The 24,656-nt window shown below is 39.0% G+C and overlaps 1 protein-coding gene across 1 annotated transcript in view; it reads right to left on the minus strand.

The window, feature by feature from the left end:
* The window catches only part of PHF20 (PHD finger protein 20), a 132,092-nt gene that overhangs the window by 54,238 nt on the left and 53,198 nt on the right, over positions 1-24,656 (minus strand). The window contains exons 3-6 of the mRNA XM_004697958.2: positions 13,996-14,167; positions 12,719-12,803; positions 4,083-4,162; positions 771-1,158 (exon numbers count right to left, since the gene is read on the minus strand). Coding sequence (XP_004698015.1) covers positions 771-1,158; positions 4,083-4,162; positions 12,719-12,803; positions 13,996-14,167 — 725 coding nt within the window. The remainder of the gene's footprint in view (positions 1-770; positions 1,159-4,082; positions 4,163-12,718; positions 12,804-13,995; positions 14,168-24,656) is intronic.

Below are 24,656 nucleotides of genomic sequence, written 5' to 3' on the forward strand. Positions count from 1 at the left end.
ACCCAAAAAGAGCTTTTATGTATTACTGAATAGACCTGGAGAATAAATGTTTGCCTCAGGAAGAAATTCAGGACATGTTATGCACCTGGGTGTTCTAGAAGAATTCCAAATACTAACTTGTATTCTTCCCTGAATCCATACTTTATCATCTTGACTCTGTATCAATTAACCTTCTGTTTAGACTATGACATTTTGCAATCAGTAACTACTCTCCAGAAAATTCAATTTCAAAATGTCCCCAGGCCTCCCTCCCTAGTCATTGTGCTTGGACCCCTACTTCCTTGCGAGGAGGTCCACACCTTGTTTACTTCTCCTCCTTTCTTCCTTCAAGCCTGCCTCATTAAAATCTTATTTCCTACAATAAAATCAATGAAACTTTGAAAAGAAAGAAGCTCTTATTTCCTGATCCTGGTTTCTATTACAATTACTTAAAATGAGACCCTTTAAATGGACAGAAGCAAAAGGCCTTAGCTTATTAATCAACTGAAGCTGCAAGAGGTTACTTTATCATATAAGCTGAAGTAACTAATGGACTGTTATCTACCACCCAGAAGCTCAGTCATGGACACGCTTCCTGATTTATGTTCAGCTGGTGACATGCCTCACTCAAAATTCAGATCCACAGACACGACTTGTTTTCAGATGGCAAGACGATTCAAAGTCAGTCACAAAAAACGAAGGATTGAAGTACAGAATTTATAAAGAACCACATAGGGCCACAGAAGAACATTCTGGCATTGCCCACTGCAGAGCCCACTTGGAAAACTCACCAGTAGGAGCTATGGAAGGGGGTCTGCCTCGTTTTCTTTTAGGCTCCCTCAAGTTTTCTTGTGGACTCCTCACAATGTCATTTTCTGGCTTCTTATCCACTTGGGCATCTCCAGTATACTCCCTGTCATTTTCGGAAATGTTCTCCTTGTCTTCCTTCTCGTTCTTAGGAAGGTTTTTCTCTGACACCTTTCCCTTTTCAGAGCCGATCAGCTTTCCTTCTTTATCAGGCTGCTTGGGTCGCTTTTCTGTTTTTAAGGCTTTGTCCTCTTTGTCTTTTTTCACATTGACGGTAGCTTTTCTCTGCTCTTTAAACTTCTCTCGTTTATCAGGAGTTGATGAAAGACTTTTGTGATCTGTTTCTTTAGGCCTAGCATTACCCACAATATTCTAAAATGAGCAAAATAGCGATGAAACACTTGGTGATTACTTGCAAATATAAAAGGAGTTTTTTGCAGTTATGAAGACAAACAAAGAAATTAAAAGATGGCATATGCCAAGTCACATAATGCAAAGCACCACAAAATAAATAAATACTTTGCTGAAGTTTGAGAATCAGGCCTAAGTTTAAAGAAAATAACTGTGATATTCAATTCCTTCAGAGACAAAGCAATTGCCCTTATTAAGTCACTAGAAAACAATAAAGATGACAAATAACTACCTTAGTGATCTTTTCTAGAAAGCAATCTTCCAGACAGGGGGCATTCTAAGAAAAATGTATGCCAGTGCTTCTCATGGCCTGATCCATAACTATATAGGCTCAAGGCCTTTCAGAGACCTTGACTGTCTGTCAGTAAATTCTGACAGTGTAGATGAGAATTTAAACTGGTAACTACAGAGAAGAAGAAACCTGTAAAGATTATCCAACCCAGAACCAGAGTCTGCTTCCCCTACTGAGTAACCAATGGCTGTGCTTGCTCCATCAAGCCCCATACTATGTTCCTAAACCAATCTAAGTTTTCTCAAAGCCAAAAGGAAAAACTATTTACTGCTTATCTCTTAAACTACTTTGTTTAAAATTCATGCACAAAATCTTGAATTTATTACAAGTGATTTATAACAAAGCTCTGGAGATCTCAAAACTACAACTAGACTTATGCATCTCTCTTCAAGAACTCTAAAGAACAAGTTATCATCCTGTTCATAGGAGATCCCTAGGACTTAAAAAGATGCAGATTTTTGCCAGAAGCAGGAAAGAATGCCTAAATATACAGCGAGTGCATGATTAATTTGCAATTAAGACAAAAACAGGGAGACTATGAAGGTAGATCCTAGAAGGAAAAACAATTTTAAGTCCTAAAAAGTGTTCTGAAAGTAGCCAGGTTTGAGAACAAGCACTCTCAGACACTGCTGGTAGAAACTTAAGCAGCAGGCACCTTTCTGGGAGGGAGAGTGCCTTGACAATTCGGGTTAAAGGATTTTTAAAAAGTCATACTTTTAAACTAGATTCAACTCTTGGAAATGGAATATGCTAAAAGAGTAATCATATTTGTATACCCATATGTACAAAGATCCTTAATGACTGATCATTAGGAAATTGGTTAATTGGTTACACAAAGAATAGATGTGTTATGTGTGTGTGTGTCCATTAAAGTTAATTCAAAGAGAATATTAAAGAACTTTGGAAAATGTTACTTTGTTAATAGAGCAAATTATAAAACTATATATGCATGTTTATGTATGTATATATATACATACTAGTTTTGAAATATATATATGGATGTATATGTAAATATGTTTAACAAAAATTCAGAAGGCTAGACTCCTAAGTATTTAATGGGATTCTATACTTTGCTTATTTTTCCTGTGTTTTTCTGTACTTTTTAAGTTTTCTCTAATAACCATGTATTGTTTTCGTAACTTCAAAAAAGGGGATAAAGTTTCTAAAATTTAATTATCACAACATTTAGGGTAGTGCAGTTATGTAAAAACAAAATCTCAATCTATTCTAAGAAAATAATAAGAACGCTTACAGTTTTTCTTATTTTATTTTTTGTGCATGGACATAACAGAATAATTGGTTCCTAGAGCTAGAAAGATATGAAAAGCCAATTAGACAAACTACCGTGCCTTTTTGAAGAAAAAAAAAAAGAACTCATGGGCCTGTGCTTGCCACCCTGCCAGGTCTGACTTGAGACCCCTCAGAGGCAGCTGGAAATTAAGAACTGGAGCACTTACAGATCCGCACTGAGCAAGGTGCCCACCTCCACGCCAATCAGTCCTATCAAGTTACTAAGTGACATGCATGAGTAAACAACTGAATGTATCTGGAGGCCTAGATTCCATTTGGAGAAATTCTGGTTTCTAAATTAACACATTCTACAAACCTAGCTCAAAAATTGGCCAGATTTAAGGCCAAGTAACATTTTAAAGAAAGTACTGCATAGTTCTTTTGATGCCTAAGGATCAAATAATCAAAAGATAAACATCTCCAGGGCAAAAGCTTCATAATTTTGACTATTTTCTGAAGAAAATAAAACGTAAAAACATTTTTAAGGTGTCCTTTGAAATGGCTAAATACATAAACAGAAGTTACTAAAAATCTATGACAAGCAGAGGCATTTGATCATAAGAAAAATAATATATCAACATCATTCAAAAAGGTGAATTTTATTAATTTCTGTTAGTCAACTTCCAGCGCTAAAATCGTTACCAGAATTTTTATAAACACCAATATCCAAGTACTGATCTCCACTTTTCTCCTCTATTATTTCAGTCAAACATAGACGTAAAAAAATGACAACAGGGGGTGGGGCAAAAAAAACATGAAGAAAGAAGTATTTGTAGATGTCTCCTTTGACCAATATCAAAATACCAAAACACAGGCCACATATGGGGCATAGGATAATAGGATATAATATTTTCAAGCCAGACACATCTAGGGCAAGTGGTTGTCAAATCACTAACAAACAGTAGTACTGAAAATCAACTGGTCATGATTTCAAGACGAAGGCCAAAGCTAAATGAGAAAAACATGCTCTAGGTCGCCTCAAACATTTACACAAGCTCCCTACAATCAGCAATAGTGCTAAGGGCACAGACAGAAAAAATAATGACAACCAGACACTTTTGAGGAAAACAAATAACAGACAATGGTTTCCAAGTACTTGGTGCTTTTGGAAAAAGAATCTGTGTTAAAAGGAAAAGGCAAAGAAAGACAAATATTTACAATTTCTGAAAGCTTGTGTGTTATTTTCAGGTGAAACTGTGTTAGATGGAGGAAAAAAGCCTTTTGCCATCAGAAGCCTTTATTTGAAAAACAAAACTACAAAGTTAGCATTATTCATACCACAAAGCAAAACCACATTTCTCACCTGATCTTTGGAAAAAGCTTTGACATGAATATGTTTGACAGTCTGAACTACTCCATCATAAAATTTCACAGTGTAAGTACCTAAAATTCAAGAAGATATCATGATTTTAACTTGCAGTCTCATGAAAACAACAACTTTCAAAGTATAAACACAAGGAAGCTCCAACCACATAATAAACTTATGGGAGTTAAAAACCACTGTTTAAGAATCACATTCAGCCTTACTTATTAGATACTTGCCTTCATTTCTTATACAATGTTACATAGTAAGTTTTCTTTTTATCTATACAGATAAAAAAAATAACTCAAATTTCTATGATGCCTCATGGGGAGGGGGACTTGCAAAGAATTAGACTAAGAACAGTAAGAATGTGAAGAATGTAGATTTATTCCTTAGTGAATAATTGATTTTTATCATTTAATTTTTATTTTCTAGGCTCGGAAGTAGTGATGTCTTTTACATTTTAAAGGAAATATAACCATTATCCTATCCTAAAGGCATCATGATTGCATCTCAAAATCCATATAATGATATTCACATTACAATATTTCAAAATAAAATGTTGCCAAAACATCAGCAATATTACCTCTGTGTTGAACATTTTATCCCATAGGGGGAGGAGGGAGGATGTTCAACCAATAATATAGCCAATGTTTTGTTACATACAAATCTACCACAATTTGAAGAAGGAAAAAAGTTCAATAAGTATTACTCCCTACAAGAACACAGAAAATGATCATCTAAATACAAGTTTCCATTAACTAAACCCAAACCAATACTTTTCACTTTGCTTATCAAAACCCACCTACATCCTAAATACTCCTTGTTGTCCAGAGGATTTGTATTTAAAAAAAAAAAAAAGAATCAATCCTCTGAACTTGCCAATATTAACAGTGAATAGATACTTAATTTTGAGGATCAGTATTTCCCACACATATAGAAAAGGGGAAAAAATCCCAGAGGGCTGAGAGCAGAAGAATGCCAGTGTTTTCCAAAATGTATCAGCATGAACATAATGCCCACCAACTCCAAGTGTCTAGTATTTGCCATCCACTGAAGGTGCCTGTGACATTCCCACCTCCACAACTTTATCATGTTTTCCTGCCTTAATAAAAGCAAAGTATGGCCATCATCTGCTAGGCCAGTGGTTCTCAACCTTCCTAATCCTGCGACCATTTAATATAGTTCCTCATGTTGTGGTGACCCCCCCAACCATAAAATTATTTTTGTTGCTACTTTATAACTGTAATTTTGCTACTGTCATGCATCATAAGGTAAATATCTGATATGCAGGCTGTATTTTCTTTTTTTTTTTTTGCTGGCTGTATTTTCATTGTTACAAATTGAACATCACTAAACATAAAGCTTAGTGATTAATCACAAAATAATAAGTAATTATATATTGTGAAATATTTATGTTTTCCAATAGCCTTAGGCAACCCCTGGGAAAGAGTGGTTCAACCTCCAAAGGGGTCGAAAAAAACTGCTGTTAGGCTTACTCAAATCCCTCACTGATCTTTAAGCACCCAGCTTAAGTGACTTAAAAAGTTATATCAAAGCTTCTTAACTTTCCAGCTACTGGAGATTTCTCCTTGCTCCAAATTATTCTAAGACGCATTTAGTGCTTGGCCCACACATCCTCACATGCGTAGGTCTACCTTAATGAAATACAGATGCCAACTCAAAGGGCTCCACATCTCACATCAGTCTCTTTCACAATGGCTGGTTCACTGTAAACCAGGGCTTCTCAAAGTGGGGCCCACAACAGTCCGCATCAGCAATTCCTGAGAGCTTGTTAGAAATGCAAGTTGCCTCAACTCATATAAACTAACTCAGAAACTCTGGGAGTGGGAGACAGAAATGTGTGTTTTAATAGGCTTTCCAGGTGATTCCCACCACCAATCCTTCAGTGTATCATATTGTTGGCTTGAGTGTTGCTATGATCCGGGAGCCATGCCACTGGCATTTCAAATACCAGCAGGGTCACACATACTGGACAGTTTCCAGCTAAGCTCCAGATTAAGACAGACTAGGAAGAAAGGCCTGGACCTCTACCTCCTGAATCAGCCAATAAAAACCCTACAAATCACAACAAATTATAAGGGAGCTTCCAAAACTTCATAGGAAAATTCCATTATATTTTCATTCAATTTTTCCCAACAATTTTTTGAAACACCCTCATATTGTACAATATATTCAGCGTTAGAAGATAAGCCCCCTAGGTTGGAAGGCTCTCAAAATATACACTGGTCACAACAATAAATTCAGTGATTAAGAAGACGGTGCAGGACTGACCAATGTTACATTCTGTTACACACAGCATAGCTATGAACCTGAGCCAACACCAACCAAGTGATTCAGAAGAGCACAAAGTATAAAAATCACTAGCACAGAATTACCTACTGAGTTTTAATCCTGGTATTTACAAAATAAATGTGACTCTCACTGGTACCACCAAAACTGAAAGAAACTGGCTAGCAAACAACATAAGCATATTTAGCTATGCTTTGTTGGTTAAAACATCAACAAATAGATGACACATGATAACAAAAGAAGTCTAGGAACAAAAACAAAAAAAACGAATCTGCCTAAAGCATCTCAGCAATGACGCAATGAGCAGCGCCAACAAGGGTCCAGGATCCCACCTATACAGTGTGTCTACCGACAAAGTTCTTTCTCTGCCTATATATATACTGTGAGGGTGTCAGCAAGCAAAGGAAGTTATGGAATTCTAAACAGATCTTTTTCAGACAACCATGATGTTGCTATGGCCAGCTTGGGAGCAGGAGATGAGGGGGATGGGGGTGGTGCACATAGGAGTTTTAAGGATCTAGTTCTTATTTTTCAATTATTTTAGCAACAAAAAAAGTTGATGGGTTCCATCAGTTGTCATTTTTACTGACATGATCTAAAAGGGCATTAAATTAATGCTACCCAACATTTCTAACTATCTTAGGTAAATTCTGGAGCATATTTACAGACACAGGGCTGTGCCTCAATTCCATGTGTAAAGATAGCTAAGATCAGACTCCAAGCCAGTCGGCCAACTTTGACCAATTCTCTCACCACATAACACTGCCTCTCTCCAAAATCTGTTTGTCATCAAACCATAGGCATTACTGGTCACAACTGAATGTCTCCCAAATGACACAAATTCTATGGTCAAAGGTACTTAGGGACCACTGACCTTAGATACTAATACCCTGGTCTTGACCCTTTGGCTTCCAATGGACCACAAAAGATCATCTTCAAACTTTCTTGATTATGCTAAATAAAGCCTTAGTTAGAAAGACCACTGGCACTCAACTGTGGTCTAAACCTATTTCCGAAAAGAGACCCAAAAACTAATGGTTTCATGTGTAAGTTAAAAGAAGTTCTTCCCTGACATCTCTTTCAGAAGGGTCATGGGGAGGCGACGAGCCAGTCAGGGTGCAGTATAGTAATGATGAAACATACAACTTTCCTCTAGTTCTTTAATGCTTTCTCACCACCACCACCCTCCACTATCATGATCCCCAATTCTACCTTACAAATCTGGCTAGACCAGAGGATGTACACTGGTACAGATAGGAACTATAAACACAGGGAATCCCGGACAGATGAACCCCTCAGGATCAGTGGTGAGAGTGGCGATACCGGAGGGTAGAAGGAAAGTGGGGTAGAAAGGGGAAACCGAGCACAAGGATATAATCTCGTCCCTGGAGGACGGACAACAGAAAAGTGGGTGAAGTAGATGTCGAACAGTACAAGACATGAAAAAATAGTAATAATTTATAAATTATCAAGGGAGCGGGGAGGGAGGGGGAAATGAGGAGCTGATACCAAGGGCTCAAGTAGAAAGCAAATGTTTTGAGAATGATGATGGCAACATATGTACAAATGTGCTTGACACAATGGATGGATGGATGGACTGTGATTAAGAGTTGTACGAGCCCCCAATAAAATGATTTTAAAAAGTTCTTCCCATGAACCTTCCTATACGTGGCTGATAACAGAGCTCTCTTTATTCAACAGTTTCTCTCTCACTAGATCCCTGGCGGTACAGTAGGTTAAGCACTGAACTGCTAGCCTGCTTTGTCAACAGTTAGAACCCAGCCTCAGAAACCCAGTGGAGTTCTAATCTGCCCTAGAGGGCCACTATGAGTCTGAATTGACTCAGTGGCAGTGGGTTTGATTGGTTTTCTCCTTTCACTGATGTGTTTAACATAGAAGATGCAGATGACAGAACACTTCTAAATATAAAGACATACAGTTATGCTTCTAAATTGACACAGGGTTTGGATTATCTCTCTCAGGTAACCTAAAGGAGCCCCTTCCCCTCTACCATTTGAACGCTCCTTACCCATGTCCACAAGTGAAACAAAGCTTCCTGGCCTTGTCCCTGTGAGGGTTGGGAACTCAGTGTTAGCGGAATACCTTCTGTGCCTGACAGCAAAAGCAGAAGTGGAGCAGCAAGAACAAAACAAGAGATGCTTAGCCAGCTCACCCCTTCTCTAGGGCCAAGGAGGCAAGGACACACAGGTGACTCTGAATTGGACGGGGCTTTTTTCCTCTTGAAATCTACCACAACTGTGATAACATGTGATTGACATGTTTGCAAGCACACCTTTCCCTGCCCTATGGTTTTCCTTCTTAGCAAACTTACAGAGAAGGCTCAGGTTTCGTGATCAACAATGTCCAAAGGTTACCTGCCCAATTCCTTCTTCAATTTCTAATAGCCCAAATGAGTCCAGAGGGAGGTCAGTGAATAGCCTGTAAGGGCCAGAACTAGCATCTCTCTCCCCATTAAGGCATCTCAGGAGACAACCAACTTCCAGAAAGCAGACCACCTACACCTGCCATAGTCTTACATCAGGCACTTTTTCTGCAGTACTCCCTCCCCTTTGTAACACCTGGCTCCAATTCACCACCAAGCTATCTTAGGAAAATGTGGCCTGCCCTCCCCATCTCCGGGAACAGCAGGGCCATTTCAGAAGCTTGAACCCACAGACTTCCATTCAGACCTCATTAGTTTATAGCCTCATCTGTAAAATGAGAATAGAGTTGGTTAGCAAGAACCTTGGCATGTTTGTGTGAAGACAAAGTGAAAGAAGATATGAAAATTGCCGAGCACAGGACTCGTCACAGACGAGAAATCAGTGAGTGATTCTAGTTATTATTATCCCCAAGTCACGACAAAAGGGAAGCCCCGGCCCCTCCCCGTCGCCTCAGCCGGGAAGGTCAGGGTCAAGCTAGCACCTGCTTGTGTGGCGTGGGCCCGAAGCTTCTTTTCGTCTCTGCTCAGAGCTGTTCAAAGCTCTTCACGTTGTGCAACCTCTCCGCACTTCGATACATGGGATCAGTTACAGCAGGAAGAACACAAAGTCAGGAATTGCTCCACCAGAGACTCAGAAAGAAAGCCATTTCCACCCAGTCAGCTCTAAATGCAGAGCTGACTTCGTGTCTTGACCAAAAAAGATACACAGATTTTCAAGGAGGAAGGGCAACCCACCTGGCTCACCAGATCTCTCAAGATTAAGAACCACAGATCAACAGGAAAGAGGAATGAATCTCTCTTTGTTGTAAATACTAAACTGCTTTTACTCCCCCCACCCCGTGAGAACGCCTTACAGAACAGAGCGGGGACACAAAACCCTGACAGTAAGTAAGTGGCCCTGGCAAACAAGTGGCTATGCCATGCCCTTGATTAAAAACAGGAAGCTAAGCAATTCCAGCTAAGGCTGCGGTGAACTACCAGAGACAGCTTCCAAACAAGGATCCTCTGAAAGGACCTTGTTTCCAAACAAAGACCCTCAAGCTTCAGTCCACAACGAGGCGCTGACAAGGCTCACAGGTGTAGCTACCTCAATACAAAATGATGCTTATTTCCCACTGCCAAAGCACCATTCCAGGTGAAGGGGGCTACATAATCTGACACTGCCTGGCCCATTTTCCAAGCAAGGGTTCATTCCCTTAAGCCACTATAAAGTTGCCGTTTAGTTGAGGATCTGGCTGGAGACCTGGCGGCACAGTAGTCAAAGTACTCAGATGTTAACCAAAAGGTTGGTGGCTTGAACAAAACAAGATGCTTAGCCAGAAGAAAGCAAGAGAAAAGCAGAAGCAGTCTTCTCTTTCATACAGAATATGGCCTTAGGAAGCCTATGGGGGTGTTCTACTCAGTCCTAGACACTCAACAGGAGTCAGAATCAACTGTATGACATGGGAAAGAAAGTTGTAGCTCATTCATCCTTGATTCCTGACTGCTCACCTACTCTGGAGAGAGCCCCCACCCAACCAGTCGGCTCATTCAGTGCTCAGGAAAACCACAGGGAGATTAAGAGTGACAAAAAAAAAAATCAGCCCAAGCCTTCCAAAGGTGGATGAATCTACCAACTGTAACTTCACGATATTCCGGGCCTCCTCTTAGCAGAGCCAACAAGATATATGTGACTTTCAAAGGAAATATAGGAGATAGGGGACACCTTCCCACCGGAGCCTCTCCTCACAGGATCATTAAGCCCTGCTACAGGTGATACAGAGGGCAGAAAACACCAGGGAAAGAATGAAGAGTCCAGCATTGCGGCTCCTAAACCTGCAAGTACTGACATGAATCACAATGAAATAGAAACTGCCCACCAGCTCCCATGGATAAACTCCAATCTTAAAGACATCTCACGCAAGAGTATTTTCCTCTCAAAATCTGGCACAAATCTGAGTTCCCACAAGGTAGCTTTCCAGCACAATCCAGCAAGTATCAATAACACCATCCTACCTGTTCCAATAATTTTTTACTTCTGGATTTCTCTCCCCTCTTTCAACAAGTTAAGAGTGGCAACGTAATTCAGGACTTCAGGAAAACACATTGGCAGAAAGCACTACTCGTTTTCAATGTTTTCCAATTAACTAAAATTTCATTTCACTGGACAGAATTCTGAGCTCACAGAACCAGAGGGTTAAGGAGGCAAATGACTTTCCCTCTTACCCTTTTAGCTCATGGGGGAAACAACTGAAAAGACTTATTTTGAAATACCTTGCAAGCAAAGCTTTGGTTGCCCCAGTTTAAAAAAAAAAAAATACAAAAGCCCTAATTAACTATGGCCAATGTGGTCAATACTTACAGTCCTTAAATGATTATTTCAAAAAGCATCACAGTAGTCCCACCCCCCACAGAAACCCTAGTAACTGCACATTTCTTGGACCCTTACGATCACTATACTGTCTTGCACCTTTTTTTGCTATCCCTTTACCTAATCCCTTTCCTCCCATTTCAGCACTCCCAGGCACTCTTGGGGGTCAGTAGAAGGAGAAATATTCCTTCCTTAAGGTTACCTCTTTTATCTATGGAGGCCTTTTACTAAAAGGTATAAGTTTAAGAACATTTATATTTTCCTTCAAATCCTTTTTCCCCCAGTTAATACACAGGAAAGGCAGTAACATCAATTTTATTATTATTTTACTTATAAAAAATAATTTAAGGAAACAAGGAGCTATCCAAAAAGATTTATCAATCTGCTTAAAAGACCACTTAAAAGACCACAACCTTGCTTTCCAGGCCGAAGGGAAGAGAGCTGTGACCATAACTGGTACATCTAACTGATCCAAAAGCTGAAGAGGTGAAAACAATCAGAGAACCTGGAATTCCTCCTCCATATTCTGCTATTTGTCACTTTTAATCCTCTCAACCCAACCCATTCTCAGACTTAATTTCTATCTCAAGGCCAACACTTCTCTGACCACAAAAGATCCAGCACCAAAGAGCCACTGCCCTATGGTTGAATTCCCAGCAATCCTGTAGAACTGCTCCATAGAGTTTCTGAGACTCATAGGTCCCAACCACCAGTTTTCAGTTAGCAGCCCAACACTTAACCCACTGCAACACCAGGACAAATGCTGGCTATCTACCTGAATGAAACCAATCTGGCCTCATGGTCATCCCTGATAGTGACACAGAGAGGACGAATTAGCTTAAAGGTTTTGAAGATCAAGGACATAACATAAACATCCTGGTAGAAAATGCTTACAAAAGATTATCATGTAAAAAAAAAGAAAAAAAAGGTTATCATTTCAGACCCAAGAATCTATTCTCCCAATGCCAAAATTCTGATCACATACGGTATCCTTAGAAACCTCTGCTGGTCTTATTAATCGCAAAACAAACCTCTTTGGGTATCCTGATGTGTATCCTGGAAGGTTCTAGCATGTGGCAAAGGCATCCCACTAAGTAAGCTACACTGCCTCAACTTCCACTACAACTCTGACACTGCACATCATCTTCAATCACCTTACCTCCACAAAGCACAGTCAAAGAAATGTTTGCTATTCATTTCACTTCTAAAATGGTTATTCACAAATCAGCAAAAGGAATAGTAGTGACATTTTGTCAATTGTATCAGGAACTTGTAGATCACGTATTTCTCAGCAGAATGACAGGAAAACTGTTTTGTGACTATTTTAGACTGAACGTTAGGGAGCAAAGAGCTAGCCCCCTTTTAACCCAGCTTTCTCTCCAGTTACGATCACCTCTGATTCTTCACATACTGATTAACTTGAAGAGATGGTTCCTAGGAAATAATGCTGAAAAATACACCCTCAAACTCTAATATTACCAACTTTCCCCTAAATCACGAGTAAAAACTACTCCAACTTAAATGCCTTACCATCCTTGTTAACAGCAGTGACTTTGGCTGGATAAAAACGACAATCAGACCAGCAAGCAAGGACCTGTTCATTTATCTGAAATTCCTAAAAAACATCAAAAAGAAAAAAATATTCTGTTACTAATCCATGTTTATAGGACACACACTGACCAGAACTCGGAAAAGAGGATAGAGTGGGTCAGAGTGGGAATGAGAGGTGGCTACTGGGATGTGGAAAGCTTGTTTTTTCTGGTTAGTATTAGAAGGGCTTGGGTGCAAGACCTAACCCTCCTGGGGAGGCCTGGCAGATACAACTCAGCACTACTGATAACTCTCTCCAGTCAAGAATATGCTTGGGGGAAAAACCAATATGCTTGGAAAGTAAGTCTAAGAATTGGGGAAACACAGCCAGTATCCAAGTTAAAAGGAACAAGACTACTTCACCCTGAGGAAGGAGCATTAATGCCATTTAATACCACTCATTTCTAAAGTCTGTAGCCAAGAGAAGCACCCATTCACCTTTAATATTTATATTGTTTCCTACCACCATGGAGAACATGCAGCACACAGCTGGCATTGATAAATTTTGTACAATAAATATTGAATAGTTAAGATTGAAAAGAGACAAACATTTTAAATCTCATTGATCTGAAAGTGGGTGTGGGGGAGGGCCTAACAGAGATCAGGCTTAAAACAGAAAACAGATACTGGGTTGAGTCAAATTTGAAGGCAGGAGGATGACTGAATATCACAGTGTCTCTTTAAAAAAACTCAAAATTAATGCTTCATTACTTCATTCAGAAGTCAGTAAAAGCTCCAAGCAAATGATAACATTTAGAAAATGGAAATAGCCTCCCTTCAGGTCCAAGCTCTTTGAAAGCCACACATGATCTTAAAAATGAGGTGGCATGGTTTACTACACAGCATGATTGCTGAGTAATCAGAGAGCAAAGATGGCAAGATTGTAATACTGTGAATCTAGAATTTACTCCTTCATTCACCTATTTATTCCACAAGTATTTCCTGAAGACCTACTGTGTCTTCAAGGCATTGTTCTCTAAGCTGAGGACACAATGCTGTAAAAGAAAAACAAGGTCTCCATCCACCATCAACTCAGGAGTTTCAGCCAGGTTAATATGAGCTGTCACATTAATCACATCATTTGATTAAATGGAAACCAGGATTCTCAAAAGACCCTGTTGTAAACATGGGCCTAAAGGGGATAGGTCCACAGCTACTGCATTGCACAATAGCTGACCCAGCTCCTTCCAGAACTTTCCTAATGCTAAATTACTCACAGACGATCCTTCTTCTCCATGTAAGCCCTCTTTCCTCAGCTGGATTTTCTCTAACGGGCGTAAATACGGACTGTCCCAGCAGAACCATTCATCGTAACGATGGTTCCAGCGCTTGAAATGGATGAGTACTTTTCCTTCTTCGTAGTCAATGTCTTCTATGTGAGCTGGATACCTGAGTCAGAGAAGTGGGGGGAAAATTGAAATTGCTTTTAATACCCACAAAAATATTCAATGGTACATTTTCAAATCTCTTTCCAAAGAAACTGGTTACCAAAATACAGTATTCCACAAATCATTTGAAGGTTTTAATACTACTATCAAATTAGATGATGGAGGCTAACTGGTTCAAATCCCAATTTGGCTACTCCTCAGTCCACAATTATCAAAGTAATTTTTCAAAGCTTGAGTTCCCATATAAGGCGGAGGAAGAAAATCCAGTACATTTGGTTGCAGCTGTGAGCTAAACAAGGTAACTCATACAAAAGACCCAACCACACAGGAGAGGAGGCAGAAAGCAAACATTTAAGAACTACATTGTATGTTATACGTGCCAATACATTAGAATCATGTAATTTAGATTGTGTTGTTGCTGTTGCACTCACAACAGCCCTATAGGACAGATCGAAATGCCTCCTAGGATTTCCGAGGCTATAATCTTCATGGGAGCAGAGCACTAGGTCTTTTCTCCTGCAGAGCAAGTGCTGAGTTAAAATTGCCAACTTCTCAGTTAGCAGAACACTTAACCACTGAACCACCATAGCTCCTTTAAAATTGTATTAAAGAAAACTTAAACTCATTGTCATCAAGTAGACTGCAACTCAAAATACCCTAAAAGGCAGAATAGTTTTCGGGAGGCTATAAATCTTTATGGGAGCAGAAAGTCTCAAAACTCTCCCTTGAGGCAGCTGGTGAGTTAAATAAACTGTTGACTGTGCAGTGTGTGAACAGATTAGGCCACCAGACCTCCCTTTAGATTGTATTCCAAACTCATGCCAATCAGGTCGATTCCAACTCCCAGTGATCATTTAGGACAGGGTAGAACTGCCCCTGTGGGTTTCCGAGACTGTAATTCTTAGACCACCTCAATTTTAAACATTTTTAATCCATTTAATGGAAAGCCATACAGTTGTTAAAAAAAACAAAATGATATGGAGAGGTTTCCCAAGATAAAATGTGAAATGATAAACTCAAGGTTCGGAATACCATATACACTATATTGCTCATTAAAAAATTTTTTAAGTGAAAAAAATTTATTTTCACATATGTTTAGGGGTGTGGAAGTTTGTGGAAAAATGAAATTAAAATACAATGTAATTTTTCCACAAACCTTTTGGAGCCCTTGCCTATAAAGTATCTGGAAGGAAACACATGAAATTACAATGGTTATTTTTGGGAGAGTATGATCAGGTCAGTAGATGGATTCCTTCAACCTCCATTCCTACTTTCCTAAACTAAGAGTTGGGAAAACCAACAATTACATTTCCCAACTCCCTTTCAAATGGAAACAAAAATCAAGAAGACACTTGGGTTGGAAGCAGTAGTGGTGACCAAACACTCTGCTGCCATCCAGGACCTCTCAAACTTAAGTGCACAGGCAAATTACCAGAGATTTTAATAAAACACAGGTTCCGATTTAGCTGGTGAAGTTTTAAAGAGTTTCTAACAAGGTACCAGGTGCTGCTGCTGCTGTTGCTGGTCGACAACAGCAAGTTCCAATGCTTAGTCATCAGCGTCATGACAAACAGGAGAGGTGGGTTAATTAAGAGTGGCACGGGGACATTCTGACCTCCAGATCACAGCTCCAGTGGTAGGCCCTTACAATTCAATCTTAAGAGCATCCTCCTGAACCCCTCCCCGCCTCATTCAGCTCTTCAAAAAGGACCCAATTCTCTGTGCTAAATCTCTTTGTAAGTAGAAACATCCAGAGTGGTTTCTGTGTCCAACTTAGAAAAACAAATGACACAAAAGGGGATTAGGTCAGAGAAGCGAAGTCAAAGGGAGACTATGTGGGCGGTATACCTTTTAAGACTTTTTTAACTGTTTCAATCATGTAAATAAATTGCTTGTTCTGAAAATAAAAGGTTAAAAAATATTGCATGTACTTGTTCTCTTAAATACAACTGTGTTAAATCAGATTGCCATGGTCAATTGAGACAATTTGGGTCCACCTATACTTTCTCTTTTCATCTCAGATCTGTACCATTTTCCTTTCTTGTACCCAACACCTATACAGAGTTGCCTAATAAAATGTACTACCTAGTCAACAGGCCAGCTCCCTTATTCATGTCTTCCTCAATTCTCCTCAATCCTACACTATTATCCTCTAAGGTAGGTGTTTGTGGTTTGTCATTGACCTATGACAGTACCTTGTACATCCAGAGCACTGAATAAATGTACAGCAAAAATTCCATTATCCCTATTTTCTCAAAGGCCACCTGCCCTATAAACTCTTCAGTCCCAAGGCTCTCACCTGACTCTTACTACCCTTTCCAATTTCAGTCACTCCCAAGTAAAGGCCCCATCACAGTGGGAATTATTCACACAGGACAACAGCGTGTGCTTTTCAAATTTTCATAGTGCTATTCATGCAGTAATTGATCAAAAAGTATTAATAGAAGGAATAAACAATCCTGAAACTACTCTCCCTGCTCCAAGCCAACCGACAGCTGCTATAAAACCGAAATATCTTGACAGCAGATTGGCTAATTATATGATCTGATGAACTAAAGAGTACAACTGTAGGACATAAGAAAAGAATCCCTTATCTGTTCATCTCTGTAAAATAGGGAGGAAGACATAGAAACCTCAATTCTGTATTTCTTGCCCTATCATTCATTCAACCCACTAATGAATCTTAGTTAGAATCTCATAATCTGCCCTGGTTTTTACACTTGCTATCTCAAACAAAGGCTTTCAAACATCGCTTTTTTTTTTATTACCTTTATTTTTATATGATTTTTAATTATATATACGTGCATATTTAAACATTATAACATTTTGTTGTATTATCTTAAGACTTTTTTGGGGTTTTTTTCTGTTTTTTTCAAACACAGTTATTTGGATCAATTTGGGGATTAATTTTTTTAATTAATTTAATCAAGCAATCAAGCAATCAATTAATTTAATAAATTAAATAAATTAATTTATTTAATTAATAAAACTGTTCTTTACACTGAATTAATATTTTTCCCCTTAATTTTGGTGCTTAAATATACTTAAAAAAATTTAAAAGAGGGCAAGAGAAAGGTGGGGGGAGGAAGGAGGAATGATCACAGTGATCTACATATAACCCCCTCCCTGGGGGACGGACAACAGAAAACTGGGTGAAGGGAGACATTGGACAGTGTAAGACATGAAAAAATAAAAATTTATAAATTATCAAGGATTCATGAGGGAATGAGTGGGGAGGGAGGAAATGAGCTGATACCAAGGGCTCAAGTAGAAAGCAAATGTTATAAGAATAATGATGGCAACAAATGTACAAATGTGCTTGACACAATGGATGTATGGATGGATTGTGATAAGAGTTGTACGAGCCCCCCAATAATTTTTTAAAATTTAAAACAATGTTTTAAATCGTTTGGTTTCAATGCTTTTAATAATACTGTGGTGCCATTAAAAAATAATCTAAAAATAATAATAATAATCTGCAGCTATCTATATACTAATGTAAAGCAACCTCTAAGATAAGATGTAGGAGGTGGGGCAGGTCCCAAGATATAGAAGGATTATTGTAACACGCTACCAATTTATGTGGGAGAGGGGAGAAAACCAATACATTCATACCTGTTTGTAAATTCGTGGGCTATCCCTGGAAGGATGATCAAGCAACCGGTTTGCCTCTTGGGAAGGGAACTGGATAGTTAGGGAACTGGAGAGGAAGTATGAGACTTATTTAATTCAATGTATATCCTTTGTTTGTTCTGAATGTAGTACCATGAGCATCTATTAACTATTAAGAATATTAATTATAGGTACTTATTTTAAATTACCTTATTTGGCAAAATACAAGGTTGGCAACCTCTTAGAGGGCAAACTAGCCAGGTGCCCTCTAAAAGTCTAGGAAGTCTAGCTTTGTGCAATGAATTTTTAATTCCTCTACAGACATTCCACTGAGCATTCTCAGGATCTACAGAAACTCCGTACCCCGTTAGCTTGAAACCTCTCTCACTCAAAACACTGGCCATGAGCATCTCACCATTTGCAGACCTAACTCAACCTCTGCACAGTAACTAAGGGGTCAGGAAGACTGTCGAAGGAGACAGCAATCCTCTACTACTTCCTTCAAGTGTGACAAGGATGCAAATCACTCATGGGGAAAACCAGAGCCCCCAGACACTGTTGAACTGATGCCAACTCATGACAACCCCATGTCCTGCCGAGTCGCACGAGGCTCCACAGGATTTGTTTTTTCCTTCCTCTTTCTTTAATTGTCATTTGAGTGAAAGTTTACAGAGCAAATGAATTTTCCACTCCATAATTTATACGCATTTTATTTTGTTATATTGGCTACAACCCCCTCAATGTCATGGCACTTTTCCCAGGTCCTCCCTGGCTGCTCCTCCTTCCTGCCCCTCCCTGCTTTTTGAGCTTTATTTCAGGGGCAAACGCTGCTGTTGGAACCCTGGTGGTGTAGTGCTCATGCATTAGGCTGAAATCCTTATGGTTGGCAATTTCTCCACAGGAAAAAGACTGGGCTTTCTACTCCCATAAAGTTACAATCTTGAAATCCACAGGGGGCCGCTATGAGTCAGCACTGACTAACTGTCAGCAAGAACTGTGCAGTTGGTCTCATATGGTTGGGCTTCATATAGTTTTTAAATCAGTGACCTTTAGGAAGCAGATCACCAGTCTTTTCTTCCAAGTCAATTCTGGCCCAGTGTAGCTCAGGAGCTCTGCTCCTGGGGAGAAGAGACCCCGCTGCACTGCAGAGGGGAGGGACTTAAGCTGCCTGGAGACAGCTCAGCTTCATTAGCCAACAGGATTTTAGTAAGCTCCTCTGTCAATTCCAGGCCTTGGAAAGCAGTATAAAGACAGACGTGGTCTGGCCCTTGCCTTTTTTATTTTTTAATTACTAATAATCAGCTGCTTTTTACCTACAAAAGCTGTTATTTAATTGGCTCAACTTAAACAGGTGGACAACCAAAAAGAACTGGAGAAGATAAAGCAAAATTAATTAAAAAAGAAAGGAGAACAGAATTTGCATAGGCAGAAGAGCAGATTTCCAGCTTCATTAGCAATGCCTATAACTAACAACCAGTTTGATAAAGCTTTAATTTCCAAACTAATGCTACTGCTGGGAATCACATTTCTAACCAATGGGAATATATTAGTAAGGAGTGGACAGAACACCAAACTGGCAATAACAGCAGAGAGGGAGAGGTGATAGTTCTTCTAAGTTCTTACAAGGGTACAGGTCACAGACTTGTGTAACTAAAACTAAGTTAAAATTTTAAATTAGTTTGGTTGGGGTGGGGGTGTTTAAGCATCTAATAGGTAGGCATCAAACCAATAGCTACATGATTACTGTGCTTATATTGGTGGCATATTGGGTTACAAGCTGGGCTGCTAACCACTATCTGGGAGAAAGCTGAGGCTTTCCGCGCCCATAAATATTTAAAACCTGGCAACCCACAGGGAGGAGGCACACCTGCTTTGTCCTGTAAAGATCTCTACAAGTTGGAATTAATTCAATGACAATGAGTTTGGTTTTCAGGATAGCACATTCACAAAATGGAATGTTATGCAGCTGTTGATGGTGTACTCTAGGAAACATATAGAAAGCGTTCGAGGCACATTGTCACATTGGGGAAAAAGCTATGCAGTCACATGGTATGCTACTTTTGTGTTAGAAAAGAAAAAATAAAGAACATATATTTATTTTCCTTTGCATTTAAATGTTTTAATAACACTGGACGGACAGGCAGAAATTAATAAAACTGATCATCTATAGGGATAGATGGGAAGAGGGAAGATAGAGAAGAGAGGGGAAAGAATACTTTGTACTGTAAGTCTTGTTCCATTGCTTTAGTTTTTAACATCTTTCACTCTCTTTGATGGTAAGGACCCTTACTCTGTGGTACATAGGACTGCTCAAATAGTTGGAGCCAAGTGGATAGCACCAAACAACTCTAAGATTTATTCTATTCAATTAATTCCTTTGCATTTCCTGGGTAGGTGATTATATCACATTCAATTTATTAGTATTGTCTTCTTTTCAATACTGACCCGTCTTTATTTTTCTTATGCTGTCAGTAACTAGTGCTTCAAAGATGAGGTTGATACACATAACCTCCTCCCTGGGGATTGGGCAACAGAGAAGTGGGTGATGGGAGACGTTGGACAGTATAAGACATGACAAAATAATAATAATTTATAAATTATCAAGGGTTCACATGAGGGAGTGGGAAGCGGGGAGGGAGGGGAAAAAATGCGGAGCTGATACCAAAGGCTCAAGCAGAAAGCAAATGTTTCGAGAATGATGATGGCAACAAATGTACAAACGTGCTTGACACAATGGATAGATGTATGGACTGTGATAAGAGCTGTACGAAGCTCCAATAAAATGATTTTTTTAAAAGATGAGGTTGAAGTTTAGCAGGCATAATCAGCATTCCTTGTTTTTAATAAAAATGGCTCTACTATTTCTTCATTATGTATGAAGTTTTACTAAAGATTTCTAATTAATACCTTTAATCAAGGTGATAGTTTCCTTTTTCTATAGCGATATACCACAGATTCGCCAAGAAAACATTTTGACTTTGATCAAAAATTCTATAGGAGACTCCTAATCAAATGGGAGAAAATGCAGAAAAGAATTTCAAATTACCATGGAATCCAGACTTTCTAAAGCCACAGAGGCTGGATGAACCCTGAAACTATTGTCTAAGATGATCTTTAAAGCTTGGGAAAAAAAAAAAAAAAGATTAAAAATTTTCTCCTGGAGTAAATTTTAAAATCAAACAATAGTTTAGCTTAACTACTAAAGAAAGTCTGTTTTTAGCCTTGTGCTCTTTTCAGAAATCTATATGGGACCCAAGTGACGACAGCAACTCTAATGACTTCACAGAAAACGGAGCTGTGCACTAACCAGGAGCAGCGATTCGGAAAAGGAGCGTGAGAATGGTTGCACAGCTCTGGAGGCTGTAACCAATGTCACTGAAGTGCACACATAGAAATTGCTGAATTACTGAATGTTCTGCTGCATTTGTTCTCAACAACAAAAATTAAACTACAATCAAAAATAAAGTACAGAATTTAATCTAATAGCTTCTCAGTCTGTCAATACGATTTTATAGTTTTCTTTTACTCTATGAAATAATAAAAAGATATCCTAAATTTATGTTATCATTACTTACTAGAATAAATCATCTAACAAGTATCTATTTGGTTTCCTAATTTTTCATTAGCAAAATTTGTAAATGTTTTATAAGTGAAACTTTCATAATTCTACTGCATTATGCCTTTTCTGTTCGGCTTTAGTGTCAGGTTATGCTAGGCTAAAAGAATAAACTGGAAAGCTTTAATTTTTAAATCGCCTACTCTGAGGCATCTTCAGAAGGTAGTTCTTTACCTCTTCCATTACTTTTATCAGTCTAGACAAAAGTTGTTCACCTCTTTTTGAAAATCACCTTCCATATTTTTCTGCATGTGATGTGTCCAAAACGTAGCATATGTAAATATATAAATGTATAGCACTCATAGGAAACAAATGCATAAAAGGATTGAGTGGTTTACAAAAATGAGTAATATGTATGTTTCCTGCACTATAATTTATTTCTTGACCTCTAAATTATATTTTTTATTTTTATGGGTTTTAACATGTTTTTAAGGTGCTTTTTAATTGAGTAAAATTAATATAACAAAATTAATCATTTTAAAATAAACAATTCAGCAGTATTTCGTATATTTACAATTTGTGCAACCAACACCTGTTATACTTCATGAATTGCCTAATAAGAAACTAGTAGGAGAGCTTGAAATAGTCAGGTGCTAGGAAATTGGAAAAGCGATTTTAGAGAAAACTTAGCATGTGGACTGGACCTGGAGAAATGAGAAAACAAACTCGCTACCATAGAGTCAATTAAATGCATGTCAACTGCACAAACAGATCTTAGTGTAGTGTGAGGTCTGTCCTTTTGGAGGAGGTATACATGCATGTGCTGTAGTCACTGACAAACAAGTGAGTCAAAGAGCAGTTTTCCTCCAAAAATTCAGCTTTTAAATAGGCCGACTATCAAAACTTCAGCATAAACTAGGTTATCTATGAGACTTTATTATAAGCAAATGATGTGAATCGTCACTAAGCCAACCAAGAACCTAAAAAGGCCAGTGTGGCTATTGTTAACTGAAAAGGAATAAAGTGAATGAACAAAAACTTGAGGAAGAGAAAGTCATCAATTCCATAGGCATTCTCTGAGTGCCCCCACTGGGCCAGGAAGTGTGCTGTGTTTTAGAAATAAGAGTCAAAGATGTCTGATCAAAGAAACTAGTGGGGAGAGAGAACCCATGCTACAAGACAAACTCACATGGACTCATCTTCCTTCCCAAACTCTGCTCCCTCTACCTGAAGCACTCTCCCTATTGCCCACTCTTCCCAGGCAACACCCTCATCCTCCTACATGTTGCCACAGAAGTCCTGCCTACTCCATTCTCCAGGAGGCTATTCCCCCATCCTCCTGTTTGCTTCCTTTATAGCATTTACTCTATCTGCAAGAATCTCACTGTCTCCTGTTTGTGTTTTATGACTTGCTTCCTCAGGGAATTATAGGTGTTCCTAGAAACAAAGCTCTGTCCCTGTTCACTGTAGTATCTCCAAAGCCTAACACAGGGGAATAAATATATGTCTACATTGAAAAATAACTACTTAAGTATCATAGGTGCAACAACAAATGACTTCTTATGGTAGAGTACCTAAACCAAAACCAAATGCACACCATGGAGTCAATGCTGACTCACAGCGACCCCGTGTGTGTTTGCAAGGCTGTAACTGTTTACAGCAGAAAGTCCAGTCCATCTCCTGCACGGCTGCTGGTGTTTCAAACTGCCAACCATGCAGATCACAGCCCAAAGGGTAACCACTACACCAGGAGGGCTTCTGGTAAGGTAGAGTACCAAGGGACAAAAGGACAGTCTAGGGCAGCCTAGAGGGGAAGGTTGGAGACACCAAGACATCCCTGGTGAAGTGAAGGCACCCTCATCGCTATAATAACAGCAAGTGTTATAAATTGAGCATACATGTGTGAGTACTTGATCATTACCCCACTCCATGGGAGTTAGTATCACTGTATGCATTTTACATTTGACGAAATAGAAGCTGTTAAAGAGTCACTAAGAGGATGAAAACCAAGGTTAGGACCTAAATCTTCTGACCTAGTGAAGAGCCAGGGGAAAGGCTTCTCCCCTTCATGTAGCTTCACCTGTACATGTCTTTGTAGTAACGACAGACGTAGAGGTGGGAGTCTCTTGTCTCTTGTCTTAGTCACCAACTTGGAGGCTAGCCCAGATTTCCTTAAAGGAGTTGAGCATTCAGTGTCTAGATTCTTCCCAATATAAGAACCCCTTTGCAACACATTTTATTTCAATATTCAGAGTAAGCCTCTATTTATGGCTCAGGACGTATTCCAGAAGCAAAAGACTTCTGTGCACAAGTAAGATTCTAAGCCATCTCCAGCCTTTGCTGAGATGGGATGGGGAGGGAAGATGTTTGTTGTAAAAAACAATGGGATGATTATGAAGCAGAAAAACTGCGTGATGTTTTGGATGTCTTAACTCTTTACCCACCATGTCACAACTTCGATTAATTAACATCTGACACTTCTACTCAGGAAATGTCTTGGATTTTTCTCTCCTACATCCAGATTGTTTCTCACTCGTTCCTCCCTACAACTCTCACATCCCTCTATCAGTACTCAGCAGAAGGCCTGAAACAGTCAAGATTTGATGACTGACGAAACACCACCACTATCCTATTCCTAGAAGGCATTTGACAATGCTTAAAATCTCACTCACTTACATGCTCATTTCCCACCACTATCTGTTCCCTCTCTACAGTCTCAGAATATATTCTGAGAACCCTATTCACTCTATTCCTTCTGCCTACTGCCACCCTCACTTTCATCCTGTCAGTCTTCTCATCGTTTAAATTCACTTAATTAAGTATATATCCTCAACTCTCTGCCCCTCTCTCCCTCCACACTTGTTTGGGTAAACACTAACCGGGACTAAATTAGGCTCTGCGCAGAAGCCTAAGGAGATAAGGCAACTAAACGATCTGGATGGGATCCCAGCAAAGAAAGGGGGCATTGGAATAAGAAATAAGGACATCTGACTAAAATACTAACTTTAGTTAATAATGATATATCAGTATTGGGTTATTAATTGAGAAATATGCCTTACATTTGTATTTTAATATGCTAATAGTAAGGGAAAGTGGATGTGGCATATAGAACTTTCTATACTATCTTGCCATTTTCAATACATCTAAATGCATTTTAAAATTAAAAGTTCTTTTTTGTTAGAGCCTCCTCTGCCCCAGAGAGGGATGAACAACAGAAACATGGGTGAAGGAAGACAGCGGGGTGTAAGGTATGAAAATAATAGTAATTTATAATTTATCAAAGGTTCACGAGGATGGGAGGGTGGAGGAGGGAAGAAAAAAA

This window comes from Echinops telfairi, unplaced genomic scaffold (assembly GCF_000313985.2).
Source record: "Echinops telfairi isolate 266 unplaced genomic scaffold, ASM31398v2 ScPeMD7_5592;HRSCAF=6446, whole genome shotgun sequence".
Taxonomy (NCBI): Eukaryota; Metazoa; Chordata; class Mammalia; order Afrosoricida; family Tenrecidae; genus Echinops; species Echinops telfairi.